The 25,892-nt window shown below is 37.3% G+C and overlaps 1 protein-coding gene across 2 annotated transcripts in view; it reads right to left on the reverse strand.

Moving 5' to 3' along the window:
- The window catches only part of LOC309675684 (transmembrane 9 superfamily member 2-like), a 34,431-nt gene that overhangs the window by 6,154 nt on the left and 2,385 nt on the right, over positions 1-25,892 (reverse strand). For both annotated transcript variants that reach the window (XM_082488028.1, XM_082488029.1), the window contains exons 4-16: positions 24,445-24,572; positions 24,074-24,203; positions 21,688-21,815; positions 19,181-19,292; positions 16,648-16,727; positions 15,587-15,695; positions 9,590-9,722; positions 7,974-8,093; positions 7,740-7,797; positions 5,021-5,180; positions 4,242-4,393; positions 2,825-2,936; positions 2,230-2,401 (exon numbers count right to left, since the gene is read on the reverse strand). In XM_082488028.1, coding sequence (XP_082344154.1) covers positions 2,230-2,401; positions 2,825-2,936; positions 4,242-4,393; positions 5,021-5,180; positions 7,740-7,797; positions 7,974-8,093; positions 9,590-9,722; positions 15,587-15,695; positions 16,648-16,727; positions 19,181-19,292; positions 21,688-21,815; positions 24,074-24,203; positions 24,445-24,572 — 1,594 coding nt within the window. The remainder of the gene's footprint in view (positions 1-2,229; positions 2,402-2,824; positions 2,937-4,241; positions 4,394-5,020; positions 5,181-7,739; positions 7,798-7,973; positions 8,094-9,589; positions 9,723-15,586; positions 15,696-16,647; positions 16,728-19,180; positions 19,293-21,687; positions 21,816-24,073; positions 24,204-24,444; positions 24,573-25,892) is intronic.

Genomic DNA, 25,892 nt, shown 5'->3' on the forward strand with positions numbered 1-25,892 from the left:
TCCCATTTGGGAACACACACACAAGAACACTACTATTAATGCAAACAGCATGTGAAGTTATGTTAGCAAAATCCCTCACCTCCTTAAACTTGCGAAGGACTGAGCCCTTGTTTTCCAAAGCAAGTTCTATATCATAATACTTTACAAAATAAAGCAAAGTTAGGTGTCTTCTGCTTGAGTTATCTATCTAGAATAGCTTACATTTCAGCCCAAATATCAAACAAACTAATTATGGAAATTTATCACAGCACTTTACATTAGTAAGGGTTTATTACACACTCCATATACTTATTACCCCCATTACCTGTCTAGTGACTAGCTGTGCTATTAAATGTTAAAAAAGACCAAAGGGACCATATAGTAAGCTTTCCTGATGAACTATAAATGCAGCATAGCCATCGCTATTGTGCAGAGACACTGCAAAAGTAACAGCAGCACAGTTTACTATTGTACTTTTGAGGCCTCACTGGTCTCCACATCAAGAACTCCAGGATCAGCACATCTGAAGCTTTTAATATCATTTCAGCAGCTGCCATGACAATTTCAATTATCATTTTCTATATGAAAGGGATATTTTTAATTCTACCAATTTGCATCTTGTAAGTGAAATTGAAATTGGCAGAATAGCAACTAATCTAGGCTAAAACCCAGACACACATTAACATATTGCTTCAGTTTAAAAGTAATTAAAACATTTTAGACTATAGTTTGGGGTTTTTTTTAAATATATATAGATATCTACTATAGAGGACATCTGGAGCTTGTCTGTTTCACCAGGATTTAAGCAGGGGTTTAACTGGCAATATGCCAACTTTTGTTTGCCTTCTAACAATTAAAAATTAGAAGAATTAAATGCTCCCCTTTTTTCCCCTCACTTTTTTTTTTTTTTTACTTTCTTTTGAAGACATGGGTCTAAATAACAAAAAAAAAAATCTAGCAGTAAGTGCCAACTAATGTTATTAAATATAATTTTTACAGGGTAATTGCTTTGTTCAAACACATACAGTAATTTTCTTCAGTGTTTTCTTATGAACAGTGGGGTTTTTGCCTCATATTAACCAGTATTAGAGGCTATAAAGATGAAAGAGTTCGTTCTCACTGCTAAACTGACAAACTTGAAGTCAGATACTAAGACATACTTTCATTACTTATTTTAGCCACTGTTTTTAACTGCATCAAGGGAGTCTAGTGATGCATTTCATAAAGCCAACACAAAGTAATTACAGCAGGTTTCAATAATCAGGCAGAAGATGTTAAGAATAACAATATGAACCATCACGCCATCCACAAAGAGATCCTCTATTACAAATCTTAGGAAGGAATATAGAGGTTGGTTTTACAAACCAGCATTTTCTCTAGTTCTACCACTGCAGTACTTCATGATGCTAAGCAGAGTGACACATAAAAGATCTGACTTTATGGGTTAAAACTACATACACAACAGCAGCAGTATGATGAACACCAATATAAAATGGTCCTGGCTATTTTTAAGGGCCAATACCCTTCAAAGAGCTTCTAATTTCATCTAACACATGGTAAATCTGGCACAGCTTTCTCATCAAATCAACCTTGAAATTATAGTTTGAGTTAAGTGACTATGAACATTAGAAGAATTCTGTAGAAGACAGTCTGCATGAGTAACATCAGAAAAGTTGGACTACTAAAAACAGAGCGCCAAATTTCAAATAGGTTCCTCCAGTTAGGGTACATTCCTGTCATTAAGAAGTGGTGCTTAATGAGCAGGTAAGACCACCTTTAATATTACTAGAACTCTCTATTGTCAACATTCACGTTATTCCCAGCACCAGCCCGCTTCACTTGCTAATAGTGGAAGCTGAAAACATCTTTTATTCTCCATATGCAGAGCATAATTATCTCTAACTATAGAACATCTAGAACCAATTATGAATTCCAGAATCAAGTTAAACACCTGATATCAAAGTGAACAGGAATGGCACTTTGAAAATCTAATGGTTTGAACTCACTGCTAATATAATATGCAACAAAGGAAAATTAATTAAACTATAAATAAGTGTAATTTCAAGTTAGGGAAAAAAAAAACTTAAAGAATACCTTACTGTGATGTGTGGTGTCACAAACCACAAAAGTAGCACTGCTAAAGAGTCATAAATTGTATTTCCTGTTTCAGATAGGCTAAATTTCACTCAATGTTTCTCATTTAAAAAATGGAAACCCCTGCATTCATTTTAGTTTGAACACTGTACTTACCTGTGAAAAGGAAAAAAATCAAGACCATGATCATAGTGTAACCGAAGTATAAAATGGTACTAGCGGTTCCTGTTATCTGGAGTTTAGAGAAGAAGTAATGAACTGCATAGATAAAGAGATAAACTGCTGTAAAGCTGCTCGTCAAGAATGATCGCCACCACCAATGATAATCCTGAAAGAACCAAGAAACCATTCAGTAAAAGATATCACATAGACAACAGAACATAAATAAACTGGCTAAAAAAATAACATTGTCTTATGAGATACATTTAATTCTTCAAAATTTATCTCAAAAAAAGAAAAATTCCAATATAGCACATAGCTCTCTTCTTTCTCAAAGTCAGCTGTATTGCCTCCACTACAAACATGAAATTATTCTAAGATTACAGCTGTTTATTTTTGCTTATCTGCTGCAAGTGGTGGATTTTGAAGCAAAAGGCACATTCCAGAAGAGCGGCTAAGATAGCCATGTCAAGGGCTGACAGTACAATCCATTCACAGTGTCCAGGACATCACAGTATACGCGAATACCTCAAGTCTACATCTAACATCTTCCAGCTAAAAGCAGTATCTACATCAAAACTGCACTTTTTACCTCTGCACACAGATGGAAGTAGCACAGCAAAACTGTAGCTTCTGAACACGTAATTAGAAGAATTATAAAAACTAGGAACAGGAATCCAAACATGTAATACATCTGATGAGACCTAAAATTAAAAGAATAGGAACAAGAGTCTCATTTTTGGTTGAAGTTCTCAGTTAATGTACCGTGTCACATTGCCAGGCGCTAAGCTAATCAAAAAACAAACCAAAAAAAACCAACCCCAAATCCCCCAAACCCCACACCACTGGAGTAACTTTGTCTATACTACTATTGGCTGATTCATAAAAAGTTTTCTTTACCTGAACGTAGTCTGTAAATATGCATTCATTTAAGCTAGCAGTAATAAAACCACTGCCTTACAGAGCAATGCTCAGAGTCTTCAACTATGCTTCCCCTGAAATTAGCATCTATAAACTTTCACAAAGAACCATTATGGACAATTTCCACCAGAAATGTTTACCACTTCAGGTCTCTGTTGAGAGGACCTTTAACTTCCCTGATCCCTGCATCACCTGTACTCTTTCCTAGTTACAATATCCACTTCCCTCCTTCCGCTGCAGCTAAGTTTTCCAGGTGTCTCTGCATCTCCTCACTACATCCAACCGGATGCTCCTCCACTCCCAGTCTAGCCCCAGACCAGGCTTGGACCAGACTCCAATCCAGGGGCTAACCAAACACAAAAATGCTCACAAAAATAAATGCAAGGGAATTATGTTTGTTTCCTTTATTCTGATGTCTTTCAGGTAAGGGAAGTAACCAAATCAACTTTATTGAGTGATGGTGACAACTACTGCAGTATAAGATTTGACAGAGGAAGTATTAGTTGCATATTCCTTCCATGCTTCCCTTCTGTAGGATAAGTAATGAGAAACAATTCTGAAAACATTTCATGTTTTCATTGCCAAAGTTAAGACAGACTGCACTGTTTTTCCATGCACTTGCTTGACTAGGTTTTGACATGATTTAAGTGTGGATGTTTCACAGGGAGGAGTCTTTGTCTTGCAGAACATGGAATCCCAAGATCTTGACCTGATTCTGATTTAACAGCTGAAATTGCTAGATCATGTTAGTTTCATAAATCACAACCTAGTTACACAACAGTTTAGGCTCCACCTAACCACAACAGCATGAAACCATGTTTGCGCTGTTCAGAGCCAGAAAGTTAAAACAAGGAAACAGGTCTCTAAATTTACACTTTGCAGTTGTTAATAAGAACAACTAGCTTTATAAGTTCTAAGCACATGAATAAATATGCAGATTCCAGAAATTCCACAAAAGTTTGCAAGCAGATCAAAAATTCTAAAAATTGGTTTATTCCTTATATTAATTGGTTTGGGATGCTCAAAACTCACTGTGTGCTTATTATCAAACCAGCAAAACTAGAACAACAACAAAAAGCGATACTCACCAAATGCTATTCAGAATGAAAAAAAGTTGAATAAAAATGCAGCCAAAGGGCAAGATACCACCCATTATGATACCAGGCAATGGCTTTGTGAAAAAGGACTGTTCCGGAATTTGACGGGGAATCTGGTTTGTACGAACTGGATGTTCAATAGGCTTCAGAAGAAATAAATATAATTAAAAAATAAGTTGTTACATCATAAATAAGATTACTTTTCCCCAATACTAGCATCTAAAGATTTGATAATATAACTTCATTTTCATCCATAAGTCATCACAAGTTACCAAACCAAAAAACCTACAAATTTGATATCCAGGGCGAGGAAAACACATATGCTTTAGACATTCCCACTATTGGTCAGTAAAGCAAGTCAGAACATGAGGGAAAGAAATCTATTCAGTTCTTAACGAAAAAAGGGTAAAAAAAACAAACACCTTTTTCTTAGTTGTCTGGCATTATCTCAAACTAGTGAAGTACAAATTGCAGTTCTTCTGAAGTACTACTTCAAAAATGAAACTGCTGAGGTATTGCTGAAGTACAAAAGGCAAGCAAGACCTCCAAGAGTGCTATTACATTCTGATTCTAGCGAATGGACAGAAAAAAAAGTTTAGTGTGACATTACAAGCATATACTCAGTTTCAAAATCATGACAAAGTGAAACATCATTTTACAATCATAGGGCCATAGATGTTTCAATCCAACCAGTTCTTGTATGCTTAGGGATTCAATGGCTGAACTACAGAGGACAGGTGTATTTCCAATCTGTATTCAGAGAGCCCCACCTTCTCTTTGAAGCCAAAATATGCACCAACAAAGGTTAGTGGGACTGAAATGCCAAACCACATAGCTAGGATAGCAACCAAAGTGCCAAAAGGAATGGCGGCTGAGGATCCTTTCACCCACAGAATGAGATTCATAATGAAGAAATCAGCAAAGACAATCCTGAAAAAAGATCAGAAGAGATATTAAAATATTCAGGAAAGAATAAATATCAGTTAGTATTAAAAACCATAAACCTGTTAAAAGTCTGCATCAGAAAAATGTATCTTCTTCCAATCTTTCATTCCCTAACAGTCCCAGTTACTTTCAGCAATAGTGCAGTTAATGCAAAAATGCTTGCAACATCCAATGCTTCTAATGCAAGTATCTATGGTAAACTCATTATTTAAATAAAGACCCTGCTCATAAAACCAAAAATTAACAGAAACATTCCATTGTAAAAATTCATACAAAGAATGCAAAGAAGATAAAATAAATAAAAGACCCTCTTATCTGAATCACCTTTCCTGTTTTTGCTAGTCATTTAATACCTTTATTTAGGTCCTTTATAACCAGTAAATTCCCTCTGAAGAAATCACAGTGAGAGCAAAATCTCTTATTTGGGAAGTCACACAACAAATGTATACCCTGCCACAGCATGCGTGGAAGGATGGGTTAAAGAGGGCTCTTCCCTACAAGAATTAACACCTCATGGAGTTACACAGCTAAGTAGTCCACACCTTCAGAGAATTTAAATAAAGGCTGCATCAGTCATGACATGTCTCCAGACCTGTTCTTCCCTCCCCAGTTAAGTGCATCTGCCTCATTTTGTAAACATCATGGGAAAACACTAGAAAACAATGCCAAGACATCGGATGATTTCAAACATTCCATTCTGAAAACAAGCAAAACATACTGCAAAGGAACCCCATATAAAAGCCTGCTTGAATTGCCATCATTCATGGATTCAGAGATGCATCATGGAAAATTCAGCCTGAGGAAGGGCCCCTGCAAAGTGCACCATTGTCTGGGGTTTGTTAAAAAAGTGTTCCCGAGGCTGAATTTAAACTGCCTTGAAGTCAACATGCATCCTCCACTCCTATTTAATTTGAAAAGGAAGGATTAGAGCAATAGACAGGCTCCTTTTTTCCTAGGAGAGGCCTTACACTTGCCAAAACTGTTTGGGGGACTAGATTTGTTCAGTAAGCACACCCATGCAACCCCTGGTGTAAGCATCTTGTTGAACAAAAAATAAAAATCAAATCCAGTTTAGGAGCCTTGCTAATCTTCATCATCTGCTCAAGCTCATAACACAGACCCCACTTACCCGCTCCAAAGTTAAAAAAAAAAACACTATTGTAAATATGAACTCACATCAGTCTACTGAGACTATAATGGCCTTAGGCTGTTTATGATATTATGCAAATTCACTGAACTAGCATAGCATAATCAAGACATCTGTTCCTATTCTACCATCCCCAATCATTTTACTTCCTCTGTGAAACTTAATTTATTTGGGAGTTTAAATGATCAGCACAATATTTCTGCCACCGATAAATATTTTCTTCTCTCTCAAGATAATATCTAAATGACAGCAGGGATACTGAAGCACATTTGTTTAGAAATAAGATTTCCTCATAGAAACACTACCCTCAGTTGTTACTGAATGCATTACGTTTCATTTGATGAAATTCTACTATACTCAAAACCAAGTCATCTTTTATTCATTCTGTTTTTTTTTTTTTTTTTCTTTGAGGGGAAGAAATACCTTAAGAAATTATTTATAACCTTTTCCTCAACTTTTGCCAAGGACATTTGGCAAAGTGTAGCTTCATGTACCCAAAGTTGCAACCAAGAAATATGGAAGACTTGCAGAAGAAATCAGTTTCTGTTCCCTTTCTTCACTGCCCTAATTCTCACAGAAGGCCTTGATAGCTCTGAGAAAACAAAAAGTAGGAGAGCCATCACCCTTCCCAAGCATGACAGTACTGGCCATAATATGATACACACTACAGCCATATCTGAAACTGGACACTACCTACATTTATATAAAAGATTATAACCCATTTAAGAGACTCTCTGCATTATTATCACCCAGAAGCATACTAAACATCTACTGCTTAGTATAGCAGTATATAGCTATTTACTTAAAAAAGAAAAATAATCTAAATTGTATTTCCTGTGTCCTTTCCTATAACACAGTTACAGGAAGACACCAATACTCTAACTAAGGTAACAGAAGTTCTGTCTAAAGGGCTGTCTCTCCCTGTTTACAGAAGAGCACTACAGACACTCCACAGTTATCACAAAACCACGTACTTCCTAACGAAGTGATCACACCTATTACCAGGTAAGACAGGATTATCTGGAACACACCAAGTGCTGTGGTACCAAATTGGAATTATCCCACCACTACGCCTCACGTTCTGGTGCAGGGATTCCCAAAGGCTGCGACACTACCTTGATAGGAGGAACGATGTGGCTCTCCTGCCTCACAGCTGATTACAAATCAAGATGTTAAGAAGCTGTGTTCTAGAGTACTAGGCTCCAGCTCCCCAGAATTCACTTTTCTTTATAGTCACAGATAGGCAATATACCAAAGGAACAGCAACTCGGAGTACAACAAAGAAAATAATCACACAAACAAACATCATAACAATTAATTTTTTCCCCTACTCCTTCCCACCTCAGATTCATTTATACTTAAGAATAAAGGAAAGCATGAGAAGAAACAATACTAACCCAGGGCAAAGCAGAGCTGTCAGCAAAACATTTGTCTTCCACTTCTCGCCTCTAAATGCTGAGGGAATAAGTAAAAACAATTTCAAGTTCAAGGCTTTTCCCAACTGTTCTGCAGTACAGCAGCAAGAAGCAGATTTGTTGTCCGAGACATCAGCTCCAGTCTGAGTTTTATATTAAGCCCAGCAATTCTGAATTTAATCTGCTGCGTCACATTAAACAAACACATGTACTTACTCTTGTACATTCTAGCAGACACGTAACCAGCTGGAGTTCCCAGTAAGACCCACAATACAACTGCACAGGTCATCAAAGCACCACGGTTGGCAGGAGAAAGAAAACCAAGGCAAGCTAGGACTAAAGAGAGAAAAAGATTTACTTATTTGTGGACACACGTCAAAATTCCCTTGTAACATGTATCACTGTACAGGTTTATCCCTTTCACTACCAGATAGTTAAATGAAGACTATGTGCATAAGCTCTCCCATATCCCCATCACATGACCATAGCTCTAATGTCACTGTTTCATTCATAATAATGCATTATTTCCACCTCATCTTTTAAATAGATAGTTTCTCATAGACAAAAGGCTGAAAAATAAAATGCCACACAGAGATGAACAATGAACCCAAACCAAATTTCAGCTTGCTTCCAAAATCCTATAGTCCTCCTGTAAACATATGGCCAACACTTATGCATTCCAAGTAACAAGAGACATCTAATATATGGCATAAAGGACATCCGAGAAGAGTAGGAATAGAGAAGCCAAAAACTTTGATAGAGCTAAGGGGTTTTGCTGGGGGAGGAAGCTGTCGGGTTTTTTTAGGTTTGGTTTTGGTGGGGCTTTTTGGGCTTGGTTGGGTTTTTTTTTGGTTGGTTTTTTTTTTTTTTTTTTTAAGGTAGAAATAAGTGTGAAGATAGAAGATCTTAGTAGCCACCATGATGGACAAAACTTTACTCCAGAATGTGCTATCTTAAAAATAAGCCTCTTTAATAGAAGAAGGTTGCCTGCATCTGAACTAATTGTAGAGGCCAGCCCAGAGATATTCTCCAAAAAGGAGTTTGTCAGTGATCTCTAGTGGGAATTTTTGTTTTTAAACATAAAAAGGGTTATTTCCCCCCCAATTTATTTCTATACTACACTAGTTGCACAGGAATTTATTGCAATTAAGTTACAAAGAGCTGGGATCAACAATGAAAGAGAAGCCCATCAAGAAAATTCTATTAATCTTATAGCATCACGTAATGAATAGAAAAAAAAAAACAGCTCCTATATGAAAGAGAAAAAAATCTGAATAAAACCTGGAAAGCAGAATTTATAGATAACGTATAATAAAACACCAACTTGTGACAGGTTACATCATCACATGTATATATAGCTATTTATGGTAGGCTCTCATATTATCTCAATATTGTGTCAGTATTATTTCATTGGCATGCATTCTTGCTCTTATTTCTGCATGGCTGCAGGCTGTTGTGTCAAACATATTAGAAAGTGTTCTGAGAACATTAAAGCTTTGATTACATGTCTTTGAACTTGCATTACTGGATCCTTGGATAATTTACACCATGACAAACTGTTTTTGTTTTTTAAGAAACTTGTAACAAGGAAGCTTCATTTCTGCAATCATGAAGAATCTGAATTAGCCCAGATACCACAACGCTTTGAACAACTCTGCCTACAACAGCGTTACTGAAGATATCTGGACTAGTGTTATGAAACAGCATTAATATTTTATTTTACTAAAGGACGGACTTCATTTCCAAAGGTGGCATCTGTCATTTGTTTAATAATATTACATCTTTCTTATACTACTGCACTACCAACACATCGCTTTCACAAAGTTACTTACATAAAGTAATAAATGTCATAATGAAAATTTGCGTTCCTTGGCCCAAGAAGACAGACAGTAACATTCCCTTTCTTGGAGGTCTAAACACATCTCCATGAACCAGCTTCCAGCCAAATTCCTCTTGGGCATCTTCCTGTATAAAATCAACAATGTCTTTAGCAAAGATACATAATGCAGTAGTGAATTAACACAAACAAGATACAAAATACATATTTAAAGTTAGATTAACTTCCAGTTTAGATCCAAAGACAGACTAATTGCATCTGATTCATCACGCATTGATTTTATAACCCCCTAATGGTTCAGTGAAAGAAAAAGGCAGGATTTATCAAGAAAATCCTCATCTCTTAGAGCAAGAAAAAACAAAATGTAATTAGCCAAGCCATATAACATCATTCTAAATTTAAACTAAAACAAAGCATTCCATTTAATTTAACTTGGATTATAGCATTTCAATCTAGTTCACCCATTTAACTTTTTTTTGCTTCCATTACAAAGCACATCTGTCTCAATCATAGAATCACAGAATGGTTTAGGTTGGAAAGGACCTTGAAGATCATCGAGTTCCAACCCCCTGCCATAGGCAGGGACACCTCCCACTAGACCAGGTTGCCCAAGGCCACGTCCAGCCTGGCCTTGAACACCTCCAGGGATGGGGCCTCAACAATCTCTCTGGGCAACCCGTTCCAGTGCCTTACCACCCTCAAAGTGAAAAACTTCTTCCCAATGTTCAATCTGAACCTGCCCTCTTCCAGTTTAAAGCCATTCCCCCTCATCCTATCACTACATGCCCTAGTAAAAAATCCTTCCCCAGCTCTCCTGTTGGTCCCCTTTAGGGACTGGAAGGCTGCAATAAGATCTCCCCGGAGCCTTCTCTTCTCCAGGCTGAACAGCCCCAACTCTTTCAGCCTCTCCTCATAGGAGAGGTGCTCCAGCTTTCAGATCATCCTCGTGGCTCTCTTCTGGACATGCTCCAGCAGGTCCATGTCCTTCTTATGTTGGGGACTCCAGAGCTGGATGCAGTACTCCAGATGGGGTCCAGTGGAGTAGAGGGGCAGAATCCCCTCCCTTGACCTGCTGGCCACACTTCTTGTGATGCAGCCCAGGATACGGTTGGCCTTCTGGGCTGTGATTGCACATTGCTGGCTCATGTTGAGCTTCTCGTCAATCAGCACCCCCAGGTCCTTCTCCTCAGGGCTGCTCTCCAGCCATTACTCACCCAGCCTGTATTTGTGCTTGGGATTGCCCCGACCCAGATGCAAGACCTTGCACTTGGCCTTGTTTCAACCTGCATGAGGTTGGCTTGGGCCCACCTCTCCAGCCTGTCCAGGTCCCTCTGGATGGCGTCCCCCCACTCCAGCGTGTCTAGCTCGCCAAACAGCTTGGTATCGTCAGCAAACTTGCTGAGGGTACACTTGACCCCACTGTCCATGTCGCTGACAAAGACGTTGAACAGACAATATGACAATTGACAAACAGACAATGACAATACTGGGAGAGAATTAAATGGTCCCTATACTCCAGAAGAAAGCCTGCTCCCTAGAATTACTAGGGGCAAGTACCAACATTCTTTGTGCCACTGTCAGAGATAAATGGATGGATAGCACAGGGAGGATCGTCAGCCCAGCAACTCTAAGGAACCACTGCTGAAGAATAAAACTTTTCAATAAAGTCACACAAAACAAACACCTCCCCTCACAAAAAAAGCCAAACAGACACGATGACAAAAAAAAAAAAAACAACCCTCAAGAAGACCACTCTCTCCCTCACAAAGTTAAAAGCTACAGGTTTCATTCAACCTAGAAGTACTGAGTTTAGCTCAATGGACTGCTTACCACTCGAATTACAACACAGAAAAAACAGACTAAGAAAAAATACAGACCAAACTGGCCAACGACACAGAACATCTTAACTTGTGACAGATTATGTGTGTGTGGTTTTTTTTTTTTTTTGGAAGATTACCTTTGTCTTCCCCATACTGATACCTCTGCTTGCATTTGTTGGCTAGAAATTACTCTCAGAAGTCTGATATACTACTATAAAAACTGAAAACTATTAAATGCAAGATAGCACTTTGATAAAAAAAACAAAACACAAAAGAATGCCTGCAAAGAAAATGATACCAGGTACCTAGGTATAATTCCAAAACATCAGTGCTCTTCCAGTAGAGAAAGGTTTGTTTGGTTAAAGAAGCACGAAGACCACACTTTCCTATAAGTCATCACAATTAGTTCAAGCTCAGACAATGAGAAAGTTGTTGCGGTAAGACAGAAGAAACACTTTTCCCAGATAGTTGTAAAGAATGGAAGAATTTAAAAGGTTACTATCCGAAACAAATCTTTATGTTTTCAAAATGGTGAACACTAAGTAGAGATAAATGTTTAATACTTTAGTTCTTGACAGAACAAGGAAAACGTTGTGCAAATTTGGAATGGCTGGTATTAGATTTCTTATCAACACCTAATCTGGCAAATACACTCAAAAGTTACCCTCTGGTTTTAATACAAACTTTACAACATATAGCTACATGGTAAACATCTTGCTTTACGAAAAATAAAGAGAAACCAAGCTTGGCAGATTGAGACTCCTGATTTATACCTTGTATGGGCCTATGGGCCAGAGTGTTCATCTCAAAGACCAATTTTTAATAAAAGTCTTCCATTACAGGCCAATTAGCTATGAGTTGGAGTATTTTCCAGACTGTTGTTTAAAGAATTCAGCAGTATTGTACACTGCTAACTTTTACCATTCAAAGATGAGGATAAGAATTGTACAACTAATCCAAGTAGGAAGCTACACTTTATAGTTATAAAAAAAATAATTGAGCAAAATCTAAAAAGATACTTCTGAATCTTGGCCAATATGCTAAAAATTACTGTAATTTTTTAAAAAAGTGTTTATAAACAAAGCCTCAAACCTCCAGTTTCATTTATATGACTAAGATCCAAGATAGGACTCCAGGATCTTTTATATGACTAAAGCATATTTTGTAGCAGAAGGAGGTCATACTGAAAATGCTTCTTTTGCATCATTCTGTCTTCTGTCTTCACTTTGGCTCCCACTACCAGCTAGGCAAATAAAGAATACCATTTTGTAAACAGGAAGACAACCTGACACACACTTTTTAAAGATTTAAGTGTAACATGACAAAAGTTTTGCTAACACTTTTTTAAAGAATGTAAATTCACTGGGGCAACTGACCAATGCAACATTTATAATGAAAGCCTTGCAGATACAAGTACCAAATTGTATGAATTTATCAGTGTTGCTTAATTCTCAAAGTAAAGTATGTTACACATTTGTTACCCAAACCCAACTACCCAGTAATTACGGCATATCTGCAGTAATCCTCACCTTATCCATTAATTTAGCTTAACTCTCAAAATATTCTAACAAAGATGCAAGTGTCCTACACTCAGTCATGATCAAACAGATTTTAAAAAAAACAATACAAGAATTTTGCCTCTCACTGTTGAAAAGATATTGACATGAATTCTCTTAAGTTCAGCTCAGGATCTTCTCTGAGTTATAAGACCCTAAAAGTAATCTAAGATTTCTAAACACTCCATTAATGTATGTCTCACTAAATCTACATCACACTAAAAGCCACCTGGTATTAGCTGAACCTTAAATGCACATACTAAGACCACAATCACTGGTTTGTGCATCTAACTCTTTTCAAGTAGAATCACCAGCATTCCCAAAGTGTGAGATACTAATTTACTTCACTGCAGCTTCCTCAGCCCAGGCCCTCTTTTGCACAATTATTTCACACCTTTTTAAATCAGCTCCTTGTACTGCAACTGATCTTTAAGTCTCTTACAACTGGCAAGGAAACAAAAAATTGTGCTTTTTTGAAAGTCACACCTATCCCTGCTGTTATCCATAAAAACTAATCAAGCTTCTACAAGTCTTGCTCTTTATCACATTAAGAATGACCAACTAATAAAGACAAGACAGGATAAGATATTGAACATAATTTAATTGAGAGATCAAACAGGAGCTTCACAAAAACAATCAGTTAAAGGATGTGAAAAATTCTTCCACTTTAATTACTGTCTGGATTTGCATTAACAAAAGATATTAAATATCAAAACCACAAAGAAGAATAAAAGTACTTTCAGATGTTTTAGTTTCAATATGAAACATTTTTGTGCATTTTAAAAGTATTTCTTTATCCAGACAGACAGCAACAACAGTGAAAATTCAAACCTTTGTAGTAGCTGACATTATTTCTCATCTTTGACTTGCAGATACCACTTTTACCAATGAGAAAGAGTAATTTTTACTCAGCCTTTCACTCACAGTAAACTGGTCAAGTCTTTTTAACTTGCTATCAGTTACAGTCTCTTTCACCAAGGCAGCAAGCCACTATAGGGACCTGCCCCTTTCCTGTTTTAAGGAGTAAATATTTCAAAAGAACTCACAACAGGTTCAGTCGGATGGCAACAAGCTCCAGTCAATACTTTAAGTCAGACAAAACAGGCTTGGATTGGCACAGTGACAACCAGAATTAAAACAAATAAATCATTTATGCACGCACCAAGGAGTTCTAACAGAGCTAGAGATCAGAAGTTGCATTGCACATGAATTGCAATATTATGATCTCCTAACCGGAGACAAAGTACGTGATTCCACCACACCTTTCTAGCCACACACAAAAGGCAATGTCAATTTACATTAGTCTATGTTAATCAGTATCTCTACCACAACATTTGGCATGACAGCTACTGATCCTCACACTAATTTCACTCCATTATTAGCTGTTGGTTTAGTTTTTGATCCTTTTTGCAATAATCATCTGATAGATTTTTTTTTTTTTTAAATACTTAGCTTTATGAAGTTGCATAGCATCATACTTCTCATGAAATTCAGACCACAAACTTTCCAAACTTCACAAGTCATGTGCTAGCACACTTGCTTTCTGGACAAGCTATACTACAAACTATTATAAAGAAATACCACCTTGGAATTGTAAAAATTACAGCAATTGAGGTTCCTAATGCAGATTTATTACAATGGGGACAATACCTGGCTGCAGTAGTTTTAAGCCTGGTCTCTTGAAGAGAGGAAAAGACCATTATCAACAAAAGTACAGAAGTTTGGTTGTTCAGACTATAAAACACATTTTTAAAGAGAAAATATGCCAGAGTGGGTAGCAAAGTCTCCGCTTCTGTGCTACAGATGTCTCTGCAACAGACACAGTGCAGGCCCTGTGCTAAGGCCACATAACGTGACTTAAAACAGAGATGCACTGACAAGGTGCATCTTTAGTATCTTACGTATACTCCCAGGTTGTCAGAGTCAAAGAATCATTCAATGGGTGATGCTGGAAGGGACCTCCAGAGGTCCTCTTGTCCAAACCCCCTACTCAAGCACGGCGACCTAAAGCAGGTTACCCAGAACCATATCCAGATGGCTTTTGAATATCTCAGAGGATGGAGATTCTATAAATAATACACCAGCTGCTTCGGTCAATGTCATGCCACCAGCTACATGTCCTGACTGACTCTGTAATACAACCACAGGACTCAGGAGCAATGGCCACGTTGTGATGGTGAACCAACGCCAGAGCACTTTTCAGTGTCTGCGCTGTGTATTGTGGCTGTTGGTATACCATGAAAGTATTCATTAAAAAAAAAGAGTCTTTCCTTGGTTGAGACACTGGAACAAAGGAACTTAAATTTCAAATGTGAGTTTGTTCACTACCAAAAAGTTTCTGTGAATCGGTCCACATACTTCTAAAACCTGGTCTGTCCTTGCATATTACAAGTTTGTCAAATGATGCTAGCAAAATTAAGACTGTCACATCTGCCTATGTATTCCTGCTGTTAGAAAACATGAAATAGCAATAAAGCTATTTTTAACCCCAGATATACTAGCATGTATCAAATTATTGATAGTTTTACATCTCTCTAGATTGTATTCAAAACTAATTGATAGACATCACCATCATCAGAAAAATGTGCTCATGTAAAAGCTGTAAATCTTACTCACAGAAGAGTCCATCTGGTTGTATCTTGCAATATCTTTATGAAGAGTCCTCAGGATGATCATAGCCACCATGCCAGATAAGAAGAGAACAATTACGAGGGAATTCATTATACTGTAGAAAAAGAAAAAGTCAAACTTTCAATACACTTTATTCAGGTTTCAGGCTGTGCACTCCAACTCATACCACATGCACAGCTCAAGTTCGAGGGACAGCCTTAGATATCCAGACTTTAAGTCATTCAGACCTTTTAGTATTTTCCCGCCCATAGAAGATACACAGTTTTAAGTTGTGTACCTTTATGATCTCTTAGGAGACAGAAGTGAGAAGAATAACATTTTATGATATATTGTTAATTCTTAAGACAGTTACATATTGCTTTTCTTTATTTTCCTCCTAATATAGCTCAGAAGTAATTTCCCTACTGAAATAGCTCTTAAAGCAGACTTTGTCAAGCAGATTTTATATCTATCAGCCAATGGAATCTACATCATGCCATTTAGTATTCTGTAGAGACATATTTAATCAGACTAGCCTTTTCAAACACTTTATGCTGCAAAACATTAACATTTCAACATAAATTATATATTTACTTGATATCATTTGTGTGGTACAGAGGGGAGTAATTAAGAGCTTTTCATATACAACTTCTACTCGTAAAAAAAGCTCTTATTTTTACTGTAAGCAGCTGCCACATACAAAACATGCAGTACACATGCACCTCTCACTTGGCAGTTAAGAGAAAGACAGTAACAATAAGAACACTACAGAGCAGCAACATCTCAAAAGTTCTACAGAATGGAGAAGATAAAAGTAAAATGATGGAAGCTGCTTTTCTTTCGGACACTAATAGTGCATTCCTTTGGTGAAACACAATACTACAGTTGCTCCCAAGAGACACAAGACTGATAAAAGTTACTTCACATATGAAAACAAGAAAGTTTTCTTGCCTGAAAACTAACAGACTTTGTTCTACCACAGCAGAAGTTATATGTCCCTAGAAGTACAAATAAGAACTCTTTGTGCTCACCCGCAAGGTTATTCACTGAATAAATGCAAATCTTACCTAAACCACTGGATGTTTGTATGTGGCATGGACTCCAAAATGTAGTCCCATCTGGAAGCCCACTTAATATTATTCTTTTCCTATAAAGAAATTAAATAGCAATTAATAGAAACAAGTACAAGTTTGTTGCAGTCTCTGAGAAGGAATAAGCACACCAAATCTCTTCCACAAACCTTCCATTCAGCATTAATATCTAAGCTTGGTATCAAACCTGGATGTTAGAACTCCCTCTTGCATTAATTTTTTTTTTTTTTTTTATCTCTTGAGCCTCTCAAAGAATATCTTGTTCATTGAAATCTCCTATCCATGTCTTCTACCTTCAACTGAGGCTTCACTAAGCCTCATCTTTCCATGATTTGGTATGTAGCTGCCTGCAGCTCCCAAATGCATGCTGAAAAAACAATCATGCCATCAGTACAAGATACTCCCAGCATAGCACACTGATCTTGAAACTTCAGCTTTGTTAAACATATTCTGTGTTTCTAGTTTCCCCCGGAATTTTTCTCTCTCATCATCTTTAATGCATTTAGTATAGGCTTCCTCGCTCCCTGCCATAATGCTGTCTGATAAAGACTATTTTCCACTCTGATTCCTGGCAGACAACTTTCATTTCCAGATATCCCTGTGAAGGATTTAAGAAGAAGAAACCATTCAGCAGTTTTCACCTTTGCAAGATGCTTCCATTCTCTTTATCTCCTCCTCTAAATGCTTCATGTGAGAGCTACACAAGTGATGATTCTTTCTGACCCCCAAGCCTTGACCTCTATACAGCTTGTCTCATGCGACATACGCCTGCTGTCTTGCTACCAAATTCTACCTCCCAACTGGCATGACGTTCTGCTGAACTTTTTCATTTATTCACCAGGTGGCAAGTTTGTACAATTAATTCTCAAAATTTAGACTATGTCTCCAGCCTAGAATTTTTAAGTTCTGATTCATGTTCTGGATCAAGAACATGTAACAATGAAGAACTGCACCAACGCAACAAGGTGGCTGACACTGCCCTAAATTGCTCTGTATCAGCCCAATCACTAGTTGGGAGAGAATTTCAGAAGTGTGGTTCTAAAGTGTGTTACTTGAGTATCAAACTGCTCACATGCTTACATTTTTGTATGCTTGTGTATTACACATTAGAGGCACAATCATGTATACTTCTCACACACACAAAGCCAAATACCTTGCCCATTTCAATGAATTAAAGCAGATACCACAGCTTTCTCATCAGAAGTCACCTGCCATATTAGAAAGTACCATAAAACAGTTACACATTTTACTGGTTTATGTATTCAGGCTTACTGAAACTAATGGTCTCCTATTTAAAGATACTTCTCCCTTTGAAACTACTGATAAAAAATAAAACGTATCAGGTATTATTTCAAATCAAAGCTAATGGCTAACAGAGAAAATAAGCAGCTTGGAAGTGCCTGGCAATTGAGACGTGCCGAGTGCCACCTGCTGGAAGTGCCTGAACCCAGGACAGCTAAGCCTCACCTGCTCCACACCTGAGAAAAAGGGAGTAGGCAGCCCAAATGCGTAACACATCGTGTGAATAACCAGACAAAGTTCACATTGCAACTCTAAATTGTAATTTATCACCAAGATTTAAACAAAAATGTTAACAGACAGGAGGCTCATTCATGTAGTAAAATTAGAGAGTCTAGGGAGGACTGGGTGTCTCAAGGGAAAAGTAACAGGATACAGAGCCTTGCACCTCAAGGTCACTGGTTCAAATCAAATTCAATTTGGTAGCATGAAAGCTGTTACCATATGACGGCTGCTTGACTCCCTATACAAAACAAGCTGGAGGTCTCAAGCCAAATCCTGTAAGATTGGTGCCTTACATCAGAAAAACAACCATGCTTTCGGGACAGACTGGAACCAAGGTACCAAGGTTTGAAGTAGCTTGAATCAAATTATTCTCACCCCCAAAGGAGGTTCACTTTCTGTGCTGGGGTAAAGACCCAGATGCAAGAAAGCCTAATTTCCTCCTAAATCAGAACAGGCTGAATAAAGCACTTAAGTATTAGTAAACATTAGAGTATTAACTCTAAAAGATAAATGGCTACCTACTCAAAAAAGCTAGTGAATAAAATAAAAGCAATACAAAAATCACACAAAACCTGCAACTTCCTTAGAAAAAAAAAAACAACTTTACTATATCCTAAAATTAACATTTAACACAAAAGCATCTCCAAATATAATATAAACATTCCTTCAACATGAGACTGAGTACCCTGACTGAACTCTGAAAACATAAAGCATACCTCAAGGAAGACAACTCTTGCAGTTATTCAATCTACTACCTTTCTGTTAGCAATAAAACGGGGAAAAAAAGGCTTTATTTATACATTCCAAGTGTCACTTAAACTACAGTAATGGAAAAGTAATAAGTTTTGGGAAAACTGCTTCACAAGACCATCCTTATGGAATTTACACTGCTTTAATCCAGTTTTGGCTATTAGCAAATTATACAGCTGTTTTAATTTCATTCTTTTGGGGAATTGCATATGCATGTAACAGATTCAATACTTACTTCAAATGTCACAGAGTAAGTGTAAATCAAATTCAGTTTATTGGTGAATTCTCCAGGAATCTCCATAGGTGGACCTTCACAACTTAAGTTGTTTTCATCTGTATGTTTGTAGCTAAGTTGGAAAAAAAACAAAAAAACAACTTAAAGTTGCATATGCCTTACAGGATGAATTTTCACAAATTCTTTCCTAAGATAACTAAACCAAGTTTTTATTTTAAAAAACACAACCAAGGAGAGCTGCGCATATAATTTTGTACCAGCTATTCAACTTCTTTGAGAACCTGTTTTTCCTGTTCTCCTACCAACAAAGGTTGAAGATCTTAAAATATATTTATATTAATACTTATGTTTGTAGCTAGAGATAATATGAGAAAAATAAAATCCCATATATAATTAGGTATCATTATTCAGAACTTGGATGCCTATCCTACGTTCAGTTAAAATCGGTTCACATTTATAGGCATTTGAAAGCATTGTAAGTAAAGTTGTTTGCTAAGCATGTGGGAGACTAGAACCACAGACCTCTGAAAGGTCATGAGGTGTGGTTTCACCCTACCCACTTTTCTGACATGATCAGAATGAAGTCCTAGTCCTAAGATAAAACGCTGCTTGTTTAAGCAGGCTGTGAAGTCTGGAGATCTTTACCTGGTAAGACACTATGTTTTAACACAAAATACCACTCTGCCATCATGCCTCCCCTCTATAGTTTAACGAGACTGCATTACTGGTGAGGGACCTAACCTCAGCGTGTGCTCATCAGTAAAGAAGATTGCTAAGAAATTCTCTATCTCCCACAGGTTCTCACCTTCCCTCAAGTTTCAAAAGGAGAAGGGTGCTTACTTAATTTTATTTTGGTGGATTTGGGAGTGTCTTTTTTATTATTATTACAATTATTATTTTTTTTTTTTTTACACTGGGGCAAAAGAAGTGGCTGTGGGAACCTTTCCATTTTCCATTCCTATACAAGTGGTATAATTTCACCTCTCGCCAGTCTTGTGTACTCTGAAAAATATAGAACAACTCAGAACAACATTCCATGTTCTAGAGTCCAAATATGCAAACCCTTCTCTGCCTTACCTTAAGAGATACTGCAGGTATAGAAGCACAAAGTCAAAGAAACCTTATGGTTTGCTTGAATTCACTCCTGTAAACCTCCACTAACACTGGAAAATAGCTTCCCTCTTACACCCTCTTGGGTAAGTTGTATTTATCCAATTTAGATAAGCAATTCTACCTTAGATGTATTATTATATGTCAGCAACTAAGTCAAGCCACAAGATAATAAAAACTTTCATGAAAGGCCTAGGGTGCTCCAACCACAATTACTCCCGATCAGGAGAGCTTCAAGGTTGAAGCAAAGCACCAAGTAAAACACCCGGTCTGAGAATGACAAAATTAAGGTTATGTGCAACCTAACTGTGCCCCCTTGTGGTCTACATTACTGGTAAGGAGACAAATTCTCATTTTTCAGCCATTCAGCATGCAACTGATAAAGCTTTAATCAAAAATGGAGAAGCTTGGTAGAGTCTTCTTGCTACCATATCAGAACAGAGGTAAGCGGAAGGAATAAACTTGCATAGCAAGTACAATTCACTAAAAACACACTATACGATTGCAACAGAAAAAACAAGTATACCCAAGTCATGTTGTACCATACATGGCTATATAACTTGAGAAACTGTGGTAGCATAATTTAGGAATGTATCTAATCTCTACAGAAAAGAGGTAAGAGTTTAGCTAAAAAACCCAACCTGTTTTGCAATTTTATGAATGGACTGCAGTTTTCAAATATAGGTAAGTATAAACTGTGCATGAACAGACTAACAAGGGGCAAAGTAATCATTTCAGTCTGTTTCTGACCTCTGAATTGCTGCGCCTCCTCCCTGGTCAACACAGAAACACAGAAGCTACTGTTTAATAAAATAAGTTAGTGTTCTTAGAAAATCAGTCGTCACCTTCTGCTGTTCTGAATACCAGTATTAACCTGATATTTCACCTACACCTCAGTATCCAAACTAACACAGGAGAAAGTACACCTGTGCAAATACTGTACATTCATACAAAGTACATTTTGGAGGCAACGCAGCAACATTAAGAGAGATGACATAGGAAACTATCACTCAGCTAAAAGATGTTTCTCAGTGTATCTGAAAATATGTCTTTTAAAAGAACATAATGCACACCCAAACACAAATCAATAAAAAAACCTGAGAAAGCTTGTATTGTGTGTGTCAGATTCTAAGAGTCTGCATATGCAGTTTTTCCATCAGGAAGGACCTTGGAGAACATTTTAAAAGCAACGTTAAATGGCATTTACAGTCGTGGAACTACTCTTTGTAAATACAATCCCAGCCCTGAACCAGTATACTGAAAGCTTTAACAGAATTCAGAATAACCAGTTCCTCAGAACTTATTGACACCATATTGACACCAGGTATCATTTCTATGTTTGCAACTACTGTTAGGACTCCCTTTTACTAGAACTAGCTGCTTTAAAGCACAATTACCTTTGCGGTCTCAGCCTCGCCATCACCAGTCTTGCACCAGGCCAGTTTTCATCCTTCCCACTATGGTACATGATTGTTATGTCAACGTGGTTGAAGAGGTAGAAAGTGTTCTTCTTGTTAAACTCAGACTACAAAATATCATCAAGAGATTGAGAAACTTCAACAGGAGAGGGCGCAAGCAGTCAAGAACTTTACAATTAGACTACTGTCCAATGAAGGAGCAAGAAAAGGAAATACTTCAACAGTAACATTTTTTAATATACCTGCATCAAATATTTAAATATATTCCTGTATAGTATATTGTATTATATAAATAAAATCCACATAATAAAGTATCACATCTGTGTTACTAGTAAAACTGGCCCCATTTTTGTATTTACTGCAAAAAGCTGACAAAACAAGTTCAAAGATGTACTTATTCAAGGTACAAGTAATTCAGATTCACCGTTTCTCTCCATGCCCCCCTGCAGTCTCCCTGGTAGACACTCCAGCTACTGAAGCTCACAAACTAGGTTCTGCTTCAAAAAACTATTTTTCACTTTCAGTAGCTATTCTGCTTTGTCATATCTATCCTTTCAGAATTTGGAATTATAAACTATATAAAGCTCAGATGATACCAGAGTCAACTAAGTTGACCTGGATTTCCTTTTCTCCTCAATACTGTCATTGTTTAAAAAACTTGAACTTTAATTTGAATTAGGGGACCAGGATGACAGACCGCTAATTGAGTTTCAAAGTAAAAAAAATCCTTTATTTTTTGTGTGTATTAGCCATTTTCCAATTGCCACACACCTTCTGTCCCCTGCCCCCTCCCAGCAAAATATGAAGGTGTCTTGTGTTAAATTTATCTAGACTCTTTACCTATGATCAAGATTCCCATTGGGAGAAGACTGGAATCATACCTGTGTCATACTATAATCCCACCTTTAGGTACCTGTTTCCTCCATTTCCAAAGTAGCAGCTGAAGCAATAATATAGCTCATCAGCTGCATAAACACAAGGATGAACTGCAGCTGTGCCACTGCATGATAACAACCCCTTTTCTGCCCCATTTTTAAAGAGATAATTATGTCTGCCGGAATAGGTATTTGGGTATACTTCTAAAAGAGAATGACGTTTGCCAACTCAGACCAGAGATTACAGTCATATCCATGGTGCTACATTCTTATTTGCCCATGTAACAATCATCCCACTAGTGCTATGCCACACAACATTCTCATTGCAATTAGAATCTACAGACTAAAATTGACACTGGATACAACAGCTACACTGGCAGAGCATCCACACCACAACTAGCACACATAATTTGCACAGCACTTCATGGATACACAGTACAAGCTCCCTAAGCACTCACTAGGAAATTCAACCATTGCTGCCTATGTACACCCAAAAAAACAACCAACCAACGTTTCATCCAAGTTGTTGACTTTGCTACAACCATTTTCTGTGCACCAGATAGCTTCCACCACAACATACACCAGTATCAATTTAACATAAAACCAACTTCACATACAAAGTAATAAAGTTGGACGCCTATCTGGAACAGGTTATTTAATTCACAGACTGTGTTCAATAGTCTAGGGAACCTGAAGAGTAACCGAGTTGGAAGGTGACTGTAGACAGAGTAAACTGAACATGCATGATAAATGCATCACTTCCAAAAAGTATCAGACCGGCCAAATACAAATAAATAGACTGCACTGTATACAAGCGGTAAGTCACATGGCAGAGCAGATTTGTAGCAGAGAGCTCTCTTCTCACTGAGAGGAGTGCGGTCCCTCACCCCATGAGAGATAAAACTGTCTTACTATTATCTGTAACTGTACTAGTTCACCATGGAACTCCCAGGACGACTGACACATTTCAAATTGTTGTCAATGTAACTCTTTCTGTGTCACAGCTGTGTTTGTTATCTTCTAGCCATCTGGGAAAATCCTGACACATTTAACTTGTAAACTGTGCTAGACATAACTCTTGCAACTAGAACGCAGTGCTCATTTCTAGGTCTTCACTAGAAAGCTTCTATCTGAAATCAATAGAAGATCTTGCACACAAAGACGACATGGACAAAGAATGATTAGGTACAGGGATGGATATACAAGAAATTTCAGAACAAATCCCTCAATTTTCTAAGGCTTTTAGACACCAATACAGTTTTTTCGTAGCTTTGTCTATATTGGTCAAAATAGGAACATTTTTTTTTTTGGACAATTGTACCAGTAAGACACTGCATACAAAGCAGCATTCAGCTTTGTCAATGCCCACGTTCTGAACCTTAACCATGTTTACAAGTGTATCTGTTCTTTCTTAGGAAAGGAAAGATTAAAAATAAAACTGTAAATGAAATTACAACTACTATACCAACGAAAAAAGTTCCAACACTTACATTTATAACACAAGCATCTTTAACTCTACCATCTGGAGTGACAAAACATCCTATTGGAAATCCTGGATTACAGTATTTTTGTCCATCTTCCACATCATAGCACCATGTTACAGGCATGTTATCGATAATCCTAGACAGAAATCATCAAAGAACACATCCTCAGAAAGGGATGCACCTTATATCACATTGACATTTAACTTTCATGTAATGCACATAGTTTTCAGTAGTACGCACAAGATGCACAGTAGAGGACAACCATCACGTAGAAGAAGGAAGAAAGCAACCCCTTAAAACTTAGATAACAATGTAAAAAGCCAGCAAAAAAAAAAACAACCCAACAATCCTAGCCTCAAGCACATATCTCAGCTTACCAGTGATGCTGATAATTCAACTGCATTCCTTTCTTCAAAAAAGCCAGTTTGCTTTTATCAGCACTGTTTCCTGGGTCATATGATCTTGTACAAACCTTCTTGCATGTTTCTTGCTTTTTAAAAGTGAACTGTTAAAGAAGCACACAAAGAGTAATTTCAGTTTTGCTTCAAAAATCTTTGTCTTTTTTTTTTTTTTCCTCCATGTAAATCTGACATTGAGATACTTCACTTTCTGGCTTTAGAAACTTTTATAGCAAGGATTTCCCATACAACAGCTTTAACAAATCTCAAGATTTATGTATATCCAGCAGCAGTAATGCCCTTTCACATTGCTAAAAACCTTTTCAATAGCCCAGATAAACTACCTCCAGATAAACCTTGAAGACTGAAGTTTGAAAATTAGCGAAAAGGTATTCCTTTTTTCTTTCACCAGTTTGTTTTATTTGAGTAATTTCATCATCTGCTAAACCAGACTTTTAACTACACATGTGTTTGATTGTTTCAGTTAATATGTTTCCCCCATGATAACTAAGTTTTGAGACAAAGCTGCCAAAAATGCAACAAGTTGCACAGTATCTATGCTTCAAGCGCAGATACCACCTAAACACAAATGTGCTCACATTTGCGTACCAAACTTTTATTCTATCCCAGTTAGGATTTACCTGTTAGTGAGCTAACACACTTAGAACACGACTGAAAATTCTAACGTTATCAAGGCCTGAATGCTAACCAATAACAAAGCATGTTCTAATTACTGTACTGGCAGTCATTTCAAACAAGTAATTCTTATAATAATTTATTCAATGGGTATCCAGCCCAAATGACCCATCATGTTAGCTTCTTGTGGCCAGCAGTCTTAATTTAGACTTAAAATTAGAGTACAAGAAAAACAAACTTCTAGGAGCGGTTCACACAAGGGAAGACGCATAATCTCTTTAAAAATACTATGAAAAGATGTGACTGGGTCCCTAATGACTGAGCAGCAGCAGACTCAAACTCTGCTGCCTCTTTTTCTCACAGGGATTTGGATTATCTAGCAACCCTCACACACAAACATAGCCCAGGTTTCAGTTTCACCAGCAAATTCCTGTCTGCAAACTGCACTTGAACTGTATACAGCTTTCAAGCTTTAAGATCCAGTGTTTGACCACATGCCCTTTACCGCTAATCATTTTCCCAAGTTGACTGGGCAGCTTTTTAGAGATGCTACATCTGGTTATTGCTAATGCAGGGCATGAGACAGAAAAATATTACATATCTAACCTACAAAATGCTTCCATACATTTATTTTACAGAAGATTTCAAGTGACATGCATGAACAATGAAAAATTTGGTTTCAGACAACAGACGTCAAGCGTGTTCAAGCAGAGAAAAGCTGAAAGTGAGCCCCAACTTGGCTCCCCTTTCCCACTCTGGGAGTTCCCAATAGTACAACCAAGTATATGAAT

The sequence above is a fragment of the Vanellus vanellus genome (genome assembly GCF_965231255.1).
Source record: "Vanellus vanellus genome assembly, chromosome: 10".
NCBI lineage: Eukaryota > Metazoa > Chordata > Aves > Charadriiformes > Charadriidae > Vanellus > Vanellus vanellus.